Below are 11275 nucleotides of genomic sequence, written 5' to 3' on the forward strand. Positions count from 1 at the left end.
GGGTATAATAGGTATTTTCCAAATACATTTATTTATGAAACCTGTTTGTATTTCAAGTTTCACTAGGTGTTGCACGCTATTCCGCTCACGTGAGAATACGGCGAATAATAACAATAATACATACATATAGACATACATATAGACATGCATATAGAAAGAGTGCACCTGTGTATTGCGCACACGCTTGTGCACTATAACATCTGCGTACGAGGCCGATCTCCGATGACAGTTGGCCGCCGTTGCCGAAATTCAGTTAGTAAGAATCAGTTTATAGGATACTTAGATCCTCTATTTCCAGAAGGCTGTTTAAAGCAGTCAATGCCGCGGGCAAAGCCTAGTATATCTAGACATCCCATAGGAAAATTGTGATTATAAATGGCACAACGATCTATTGTAACAATGGATGCCATCTTGTACCATATATGGCGAGCTTATGGCATATTGTATAATGGTTTGATCACGACAGTCGCAGATCGGAATACGTTTAGAATAGTGTGTTGTGATTATATTGAGGCCCTTTTTGCTGTAAGTATTTATAATACTAGTATTCTATGATAATAGGACAATATATGTACTTTCCCGACGACCTACGTCCACTTTTTTTTCTCGGGTAGAAAACGCGTTATCGCTATCATCACTTGGAGGGTGAGTGGAATGGTCATGTTCGTTTCACCGGTCTTACGGCCCAATGTCGACAAACGGGAGTATAGCATCATCGGAGCGAGTCCCTAACCCCTGTATAACTTACACCGGCATACCAACCAAAATAGCTTTGTGCGTAATCCTATGCCTACGCACTGGGAAGGCCATTCTCAAAACACTGAGAAACAGACTTATTATAACAGCATTATTGGCGGCCTTAAGGGAAGAAAAACCGGGCAATCGCCCGGGGCCTCGCACGTTGCTGTGAAGGACCTTTTTTGTGGGGTGAGTGCCCTCAAGCCCATTTTTTGCCTGGGGCCTCGAGTTGTTTAGAGTCGCTACTGCGCAGCATTGCTCCGTACTTAGCTAAGTGAAGTTTGTGAATACGGGCGTATGCATATACGTATTAATTTCTTTATTTTCAGGTAAACAAAACGAACAAAATGAAGTTGAATCTATCATCAATGAAGTTGATAATCAAGCTTCTTATTCTACTCATACTGTTTGTGATATTATATTTGATATCAGTGGTATTATACAGCGCGAGATACTGGCCAGATATCTATAATTACGTAAATGCAAACATAACTATAAAACGTATCCCAACTATATCAGAACTAAATCTTACAGAAATCGAAGTAATTTACACTACAGACTACACCACAAATGGTTATGATTATACAACAGACTTCTCTGAAGTTAATAAAAGAGAAGTCGAGGTAGAAGAAGTTAAAGATTATAGTGAACTGCCGACTAGAAGTGTTATAGTTGATTATATTTTTGATGTTGAAGGAAGCACGAAGTATGTCAAAGATATTGTAGATGAGAGTGAACTGGTGAAAGATTTGAATGATGCTGAACTGGTCATTAGAGGACATAAGGGGTTTGATAAGGTAAGTGTTTTTATTATATACAACTGTATAGACAAGCAAGTTCTATTAGTAACGTGACTTAATGTTAGCAATTTCATTTGAATTTTGAACCTTATGCTCATTAATACCAATAATATTAAATTAATGGATGAAACTTTCTTAACATAATTTCGGCCACAGCGGTTAATCTCAACGGAGATCAACCAGGTACGCAGGAGATTTTATAATGCAAATGTGTGCGCGCAATACACAAGTGTACTTTCTGTTCCTTCACTGTCATAGTCTAATGACACAGCAATCCGACATAAACGGAGAGAGATTAGGCGCTGGATCAATTTATACTAGATAAAATATAAGCAGTATAACATTAGATGTATTTTGTAATATATCTTTTAAAAATGCGTTTTTGGTGGTATTTGTAACAGTGCAGTTTTATTACCAAGTAAACTCAGTGTATGATTTTTAATCTGGAAAAATACTCAAGCAGATTACTAACAAGAGCTAGTATCACAATTAACAAAGACGTCAGCAATCAGAAGTTAGAACGAGAAATTTCAACAAAAATGCTTAATTCAAAACATCTGAAGAAGTTGTCTTTGTTAATGGACTTAATTGGCTGCCGGGTAGCGAACAATTAAATTATGTAACGAGATCTCATGCTATTTACAGTGGAATTGTATATCTTGACTATAGAACTTTGAAACGAGTTGAGATTTTTTGAGGTTACTAGATTTATTTATAATTTATTATGACACTGTAGCTGGTGTAACTACTGGACATTATGACTTAACATCTCATGTCTCAGGATGACGAGTGCAGTGGAATACCAAACAATACTTTGTAATTCAAGGTGTTGGATGGTGTTTTTACTATATATGGGCGGTCGTATCGTTAACCATCAGGCGAAAGGCAAGCTCGTTTCGTCATTCAATGCAATAAAAAATGACATGACGGATGTCTGAAACATCCATTTAGCTTTAATTTTCCAGCTAAACTAAGCAAATTCATAAACAAATATACTAATTCAATTTGAATTAGGCATGAAAAAAATAATTAACATGAAGTGTAAAGATTACACTGGTTGTGTTTAATTAATTTCTTACCAGCGGAACGGTGCGGTTTCAGTATTTTGAGAAGCTATCAATTTATGATACATCTAGAAATTTCAACTCCATTTATTTACAATATGTTATCTTTATTTTATTTGTTTATTTTTTTTTATAATGTCATGGATTGATTTCATAAACAATCAATCAAAAACAAATCCATTAAATTGTGGATTCCATGAATCAACTCCTAAAGTACACAAATATATTGATTTGCAACAGACACTATTTCATAACTTAAGAAAAATTTTGGTAGTTCGAAATTTAAGTAAAGACCCAAAATTTATTTATTTTTCGTAAATCTACACATTCCCGTTACTCATGCGCCGAAAAGTGTGGAAGGAATCCTCAAGGCCCTTTGGTTGGCATAAGGCCGTAAACCGTTATTGAAGTTAAGTTACTTTTTGTAATGGTTTATTATGTTATTTATAATGTAGGTTATTACCTAAATAAGGCGGCGACAGCGTATTTTGGTGTGGAACAGACTGGCGACACGAATGTCTTCAAGATCAAAATCCAAGAGCACACACCTCTGACTTATCTAAAAAAAATATGTGTGTATTCTTTGAATTATCGTTTGGTTTAACGGTGAAGGAAAATATCGTGAGGAAATCTGCATACCTGAGAAGTTATAGGAATTCGGTGGTGTGTGAAGTCTACCAATACATACTAGGCCAACGTGGTGGCCTAAGGCTTAATCCGTCTCAGTAGTGGAAGCCCGTGCTCAGCAGCGGGACAGTATATGATACAGGGACAGATATTATTATAATAGACACTGACACCAATGAAATTAGTAACCAATTATAATCGTCATCATCATCAAATCTAGTGATCATAAAATTATTTGTCATAGCTCGTAAAGAGAGCAAAGCGTGACCAATAAAATAAAAACTCGTACATTGTAAAATATGGAAATAATTTTTTGTACTGACAACGTTCAGTTTAAAACGAAAAAGAAAAATGGTTGTTTTCCTGATCAAGGCATAAGTACTTATGCCAAGCCCTTGAGCCATCATGTCGTGATCTCTGTTAAACATGTTCAACCTTCTTCGTAACGATACTCATTACTTTATATTGTTGAGGTTGTATAAGCAACACAAAAACTCTTTATATTATGTGAACTGGCAGCATATTATTTGACTTTTTGAAATTAGAATAATTAACAATGTCGAGTTATGTGCTATGTGCTTTGTTATCATGGTTGTTTCTGATGTGAAATGTAAAGATTCTATTATATATAAATATTTGGCGGGCTTGCCATTTGATTGTTTAGGCCATGCATCGTTTTCATTATAACCAATTCCTAGTGTAGTTGTATAATGTTTTACCTTCTCATCGGGAAAATGATATTAGTTTTTCTGCTCATTATCAGTTTGGAGTCTGGAACTTGTTTCTAATATGGCGGGCTTGCCTCCTAACACATCACGGGAAGGAATAACCTACAAGATATATTATATATATACTATCGCTTCTACAAAACTTTACTTATTTATACGCCCCTTTATCGCGAAACCCTCGATATAACATGTATGTAATCGATAAAATTCCAAACTAAAAATACCTCGATAATAAGACAGTGACGTTCAGTCGTCATTTTCAACAATCACGTAACGTCAAACTAATCAATACCAATTACTGCATTCTAATTGGTGATAACTGAGCCCGTATTTTCCGGTCTTAATCATCCAAGTTGTAAGGGTTCCGTGAAGATAGACATTTTTTATCGTATTGTCAGTATTTTTAAGTTCAAGGTAGATTGCTTACATCGTATTTTTATACAGTGTTCATTTTAATCAGTTTCGCCTGCAATTTAGGAGTATGAAGTATTAACTTAGATATTTTGCATGTAATTAAAGCTTTTTTTTATTACGACTATGTTAGATGAATAGGTTTTTTTTATTGTTTTGCATGACGAGACTAGCTTGCCGTTCGCCTGATGGTAAGCTATACGACCGTCCATAAACAGTAGAAACACCATCCACAAATATAAAGTATTGTTTGGTATTCCAGTGCGCTCGCCATCCTGAGACATGAGATGATAAGTCTTATGTCCAGTAGTTACATACAATGTTCTTCAAACAGGAACACAATAGTGACTACACACTGCTGCTTAGCGACAGAAAAAACATTTCTGTGGTATCTACCCAGGCGGACTCTCACGTATGAGAGACCTACCACTAGTGTAATTTGGCAGTATAAATAGTATTTATCGGTTCCTACGTCAGAAGGGGCTAGGGCTTCATTAAAAAATATTTTGATTTCGTGAAAAGGAGTAAGCGCCGGTAAAAGCAGATGTACGGAGCGACATAGATGTGAAATAACGACCAAGGTCCTTAAATAGGAAAATATACAAAAAAAAATCTATGATTTATGCATTACTAGCGACCCGCCCCGGCTTTGCACGGGTGCAATATTTCTCCACTATTTAATGGATGTTATTATACACATAAACCTTCCTCTTGAATCACTCTATCTATTAAAAAAAAAACTGCATCAAAACCCGTTGCGTAGTTTTAAAGATTTAAGCATACAAAGGTAGGGACAGAGAAAGCGACTTTGTTTTATACTATGTAGTGATTGCAATAAACATAGAAATATGTTCAAAAACCTGAGCATTTAAATATTAGTAAGATAACATTAAAAACTATAGATAATTATTTAATTACACAGTTTTTTGGTATTTGAATGTCTATTATATTAATTGGCGTTATTTAGTGGATTTGAATACAGTTACTTGGTTGTAGTAACTCAATAGAAAACATTGTTTTGTTTAGCGAAGACTTAAGTTTGTAAGTAATAGCTTTGAAGATGCGATATGAATATTGTTTTCTAATAATGATTTCTTATGTTTACGTGAATGTTCATTAAAATACAACTACTTTACGGATTTTATTGCGATGTTTATATTATAATTTTCTCCTTGTGTTTCGAAGACTTTGCAACCTTCATGTTCACGGGGCGGACTGAATTGTTGGTTATCCGAGAAGTCAAAAAATATATTTATTAACTGTAAAATCTTATAAGCAGAAATTAAAAATATTGGATCTAAAATAAATACGATTTTATTTGAACAAAATTACAACTGTTATAACTGAATATGCAATTTCGAAAAAGGCACATGTCCGAAAATGTAAAAAATTCAGAAAATGGAAATTATCTAAAGGAACGTAAAAAAATGTTTGGTGTTAGAATTTGGATTTTAATTAGCAATAAAAAAATACAGAAGTTTTGTTGTTATTTGTTATTATATATACATTTATCGATAGAGATCTAGATATTATATTTATGCGTTGTGCCCTTTTCGAAATTGCGTATTAAATTATTTTTAACCAAAAACTAGATTCTCTAAACTAATAATGTTACTTTGTTAATAATATTTTTCATTCCTTATATTCAACGTTACCTTACTGCAGTTATACTATAACAATATGAGGTCATCTAAATTGAAGATTTTGTAGGCAAACAAACAAATATCGAACCTAAATCGTACGCAGTAAGATAACAATTAAATTTTCGTAGCCATTCTTTGTTTTGTATCAAATATATATGTTTTTTACAGTCAGATAGACAACAACGCTCTTGAAAAGATGTACCGTGCAGTGTTTATTTTGTTCATAGTTTTTTCGAATGCGGAGTCTGTGAGAGATTGCTCTTATGTGTCGTGTATAGCAGACTTTTTCCAAACATTTTTTTCAAGTGACACAGTTTCTAATACTCAAAATATAAAGGAAATAAAAGTGGGTGAACTTAAAACTATATTTAGTGATATAACAGACTTGATTAAGAATCAGAAGAATAAAACTGATGAAGTGCTGAAAGATTACGGTAAAACGCAGGTTTTGTTAAATACGTGACTTTTGATGACGACCATCATGATTTTAAAGGAGCTATAACTGATATCGAAGAAGATAATAAATCAGATGATGATTCTGATTTAATTGGAGAAAGCAAGGAAATAGAATTGAATAATGACTTAAATACCAATTCAACAGAACAGACAACTATAAAGAACGAAGAAGCAACACACAAGACAGAAAGTAAAGTTTCAACAGTAATAGACTTAAATTTTGTCAATTTTGAGAAATCTTTAGGAGATTTGAGAACTAATGAGATTTACGAAGACTTAGACGTTATATATTACGATGATAATTCAACAGATTATCCTATTATAGACTATATAGAGATATATAAAGATACAACTAATGAAGAGAATCTGTATGTACCCACAGAACCTGCTATATCTAATGAAATAGATAAACCTAATGAATTTGTTGAAGTAAAGGACTTTACTAACGAAACTATTGTAAGTAAAACTTTAATAATATAACATTGATACAAACTGCAGTATATATTTTGTACATAAATAATAATAATAATATCAGCCCTGTATTATATACTTACCCACTGCTGGGCACGGCCCTCTACTACTGAGAGGTATTAGGCCTTAGTCCACCACGCTGGCCTAGTACGAATTGGAAGACTTCACATATCCTAGTAAGTTTTATAGAGATCTCGGGTATGCAGGTTTCCTCACGATATTGTCCTTCACCGTTAAAGCAAGCGCTAACTCACAAAGAATACACACATATTTTTTATCAAAAGTCAGAGGTGTGTGCCCTTGGGTTTCGAACCTGTAGACATCCGTCTCGGCAGTCCGTTCCACAACCAATTAGGCTATCGCCACCTTTTACCAATTATGTATATTTTTTTTATTATTTAACAAAATACATAATCTTATTATTAATGTATTATATAAGATTCGTTAATATATTCATTCTCTGTCAGCAAAGGGTAAGCGGAAGCGTAACTAGCACGATAATTCTTCGAGCTTATTCCTAGCCTATATGGGCCACAAATTGTAATCCCGGTTTACTTTATAATTATTTTATTATAAAATGTGTACAGTAAAACCACATAATTGGCTGGATAGATTCAAAACTGGAAAACACCATAAACCATATTGTTCTTACCAATTTTGTTTCCTAAATAAAATTGAAATAAAATAAAAGGGATTACTTCACGTAAAGAGAAAAATTTATTACTTAAATTAACGCATACAAGCAATTAGAAGTTTTGCATTTTTTCCGCTAATGATATAGCCGACTGTACCATAACCTATACATTCAAATTAAATTATTTTACGAAGAATATTTCGTAAAATAGTTTAATTTAAATGTCGAACATTCGCGTAAACTTAAGAAATCATTATAACCTATACATAACAAAATATAATATAGAGTCATACTGCGAGTGATTAAAAATTAAAACACGTCAGAATTCAGATATGGCTACTTTCGTCCCATTAACCCGTTTCCTAGATTCGAATTTCAAACAAATGGCTTTTATCTCACCAATCCGACCTCTAACAATTTGAAAAGACATTTTTATAGCATCACCATTCATATTCTAAATATTTCAGCAACATTCCGCGTCTGAGTTCAAAAGCTATTAAAAGCCGGTCGCATCTATCCGTCATTCGTACAATACAGAATTGTTTTTCGAGCGCCGTACAGTGGCATGATTGATTCGCGCGTGTGCTTGTTCGCAGCGAGCCTACTGTTCAGGGTTCAGTCTATGGGCCGGCCCTTATATCGCGGAGCGGAGCACTAAAAAATTACTGTTAAACAATTATCAATATTATGTTCATTGAAATAGGTTTAAGAATCATTGATTTCTCATAAGATTATAAATTAATCACTTAATGAGCAAACTCTTTAACATAGTTATTCTATACAGCCGAGCATTTTACAAAGATTGCATACTATTACAATGAAAAGAAAATTATTAATAACAATGATAACTAAATTACAAATAACAATTTCATAGACATTAATGATATGAGAACATTTTGTTAAATCAACATCAACAATTATTCATAACACTCATCAATATAATAATATTCAAAATCAATTAACATAACAATGTAATGCATTTTATTGTGAATTACTAATAGCTAACAACACATCTTTATAAATCTCGTTATTGTTTAACTATTTATAAAAACTGAGTATACAATCATTACACTGTGACCCTTCTAATTCGACGGCGAAAACTTCTACAGAACCATTGAATAGGTAGTTTTATTTGTGACGAAAAGCGAAATATGGCAGCTGCGTACAGCCCAATAATGGCGGTCACTGAACAGGATAAAACTTATCGAGTTTTTCTTTCTCGGTTGATAACACAATGTATAATAAATACATACTATGTAGACAAACTATTATGTATATTTCTCTGGCTGTATCAGAGATGTCTTTCTTTCCATTGATGCAAACATAAAAAAAATGTAAGTATAAAAAATATCCCCTTGTTAATAAACGTTATTTATCTAAGGACGGAGCATTCTTGTGATAACAAGCCTGTTTCTCAGCTTTGTTTATCTGACAGCTTGCTGTTTGTTCAGCTTTGTTTATCTGACAGCCAATTAGATTAAAGTCTTATCTCAATATTAGCCAATCACAACGGCCCTATGTCTACGCAATGCGAAGGCGGCCATGCCGTCAGCACTGAGAAATAGACTTGTTAGCAATGCTCCGTCCTTAATCACAACGGCCCTATGTCTACGCACTGCGAAGGCGGCCATGCCGTCTGTATTGAAAAACAGACTTGTTAGCAATGCTCCTTAGATAAATAACGTTTATAAATAAGGGGTATATGTATATTGTACAAGTACGTCGCGATGGCCTAGTTCGGAGTGAAACGGAGTGTCGAGATCTTAATATAATTGTAAAATGTAGGTAGATATTGTAACTGACTTTGTATGACCAACACCTCGTTCCTCCCCGTGACCACGAAGGCTGCAGTCTTTGAAATGTCGGGAGAAAATTAGAATATAAAATCAGCAATAAAATCCGCTAAATAATTTTACTTCAATGTCTATATATATCATGTCTATGTATGTCATTCGTGTAAATATAACTTAGTACCAACTTTCGAATAAAAATGGATTAATCAACAAAATCGGTTCACCCAGTCAAAATTCTGATGTAAAATATAGGTTGAAGTCATCATAGTTGACAACATTTTAAGAGTTTTCTGACTTATCTCCGAAGTTAAGGGTTCAATAACAATGAAATTATACAGAACGTCATTTTATAATATCAGCCCTGTATTAAATACTGGCCCACTGTTGGGCACGGGCCTCTTCTGCTACTGAGAGGGATTAGGCCTTAGTCCACCACGCTGGCCTAGTGCGGATTGGTAGACTTCACACACCTTCGAAAATTCCTATATGAGGTATGCAGGTTTCCTCACGATGTATTCCTTCACCGTTAAAGCAAGCGATAATTCACAAACAATACACACATAATTATTTTTAGAAAAAATCAGAGGTTCCCTTGGGATTTGAACCTGCGGACATTCGTTTCGGCAGTCCGTTCCTCACCCAATTAGGCTATCGCTTTTTACTGTTAAGTAACCCACTTCCCTATGTCTAAAATATTTGAACAAACAAAGCCAGTGTGTACGTTCAGTGAAGCTATCATGCCGTGTTATCAAACACTATTGCGGAGGTCATCGCCGTATACGTTCTACGGATGCGGTAGTGTAGACAATCAAATTAGCATCGTATTGTTATGACGCCTTGGTGTCAATTTACATTGTATTTATAAGCTGATCAGGAAAAAAAAATCTCATTATGTCGTGAAGTATGAAATTAATTTCTTGTACTCACAGCGGTAATTTAAAACATTGACATATATTCTATAGACACGGACGTCCATATAAACTATTCGTTCAAAATATGAACTAAAATGGCAATCAAAACGTCAATATAACCTATTTATTCATTTGAACAACAAATAATTTCCTTATTTGACTAATATTTTTTATTCACATCCAGATTTACACTTAAACTCGAGTTCTTATATTATGAAGGCCTATCCGTACACCCGTACACGCTGTCAATGTTGAAATCATACTGAACTCATGTGTACGGATTGCAGTATAGTTGAGTTGAACACAATGAGTGTACGGAACGCCAGATCTAGTACGTAGTATATATATATTGACGTTCTAAAACGAAAAGTATAGGTGGATACATATCCATAAGAGAATATATCAAGGAAGGTTTTTATTTTGAAGGTTATGCTATAATGATACTAGTTTACGCATAGCCAGATCCTAAAATGGTGAGCGAAAGTTTGATAAACTTTATTTATATACTCTACCAAAAAATTATAACACTAAAAAATACTCTAATTTGCCTTACAGTGACCTTTGATACAGATCAAAATCATTGTCTTATACAGATGAGACAATGATCTTTATGTAAATTTACTTATTGATTTTTTTTCAAATGCCAGTCAAGACATAAAAATTTGGTCAGTTTCCTTATATGTTTTCCTGTACCTACAGCGGTCAAAGTAGCCTTAATATTCCATCGCAAAAAACGTTCTGTTCAGCACCAGTATAAGGTAAAGAAGAAGATGTGGCGATAGCCTAGTTGGGTGTGGAACGCACTGCCGAGACGAATGTCCGCAGGTTCGGATCCCAAGGGCTCAAACCTCTGACTTTTCTAAAGTTATATGTGTATACTTTGTGAACTATCGCTTGTTTTAACGGTGAAGGAAAACTTTAGAGAAACCTGCACACCTGAGAAATTGTCTAAGAATTTGAGGGTGTGTGAATTGTATTATTACAGGGCTGAAATTATTA

At 34.1% G+C, this 11275-nt stretch overlaps 2 protein-coding genes across 2 annotated transcripts in view; both read left to right on the forward strand.

Annotated features, from left to right (window-relative positions):
• Positions 1-11275, forward strand: part of LOC115439844 (G-protein coupled receptor Mth2) — a 58868-nt gene that overhangs the window by 29514 nt on the left and 18079 nt on the right. The window lies entirely within an intron of this gene.
• Positions 1080-6918, forward strand: LOC119189352. The gene is made up of 2 exons (XM_037438671.1): positions 1080-1535; positions 6180-6918. Exons 1-2 carry the CDS (start codon positions 1086-1088, stop codon positions 6201-6203), a joined length of 474 nt encoding a protein of 157 aa, XP_037294568.1. The 5' UTR covers positions 1080-1085; the 3' UTR covers positions 6204-6918.

This window comes from Manduca sexta, chromosome 14, assembly GCF_014839805.1.
Source record: "Manduca sexta isolate Smith_Timp_Sample1 chromosome 14, JHU_Msex_v1.0, whole genome shotgun sequence".
NCBI lineage: Eukaryota > Metazoa > Arthropoda > Insecta > Lepidoptera > Sphingidae > Manduca > Manduca sexta.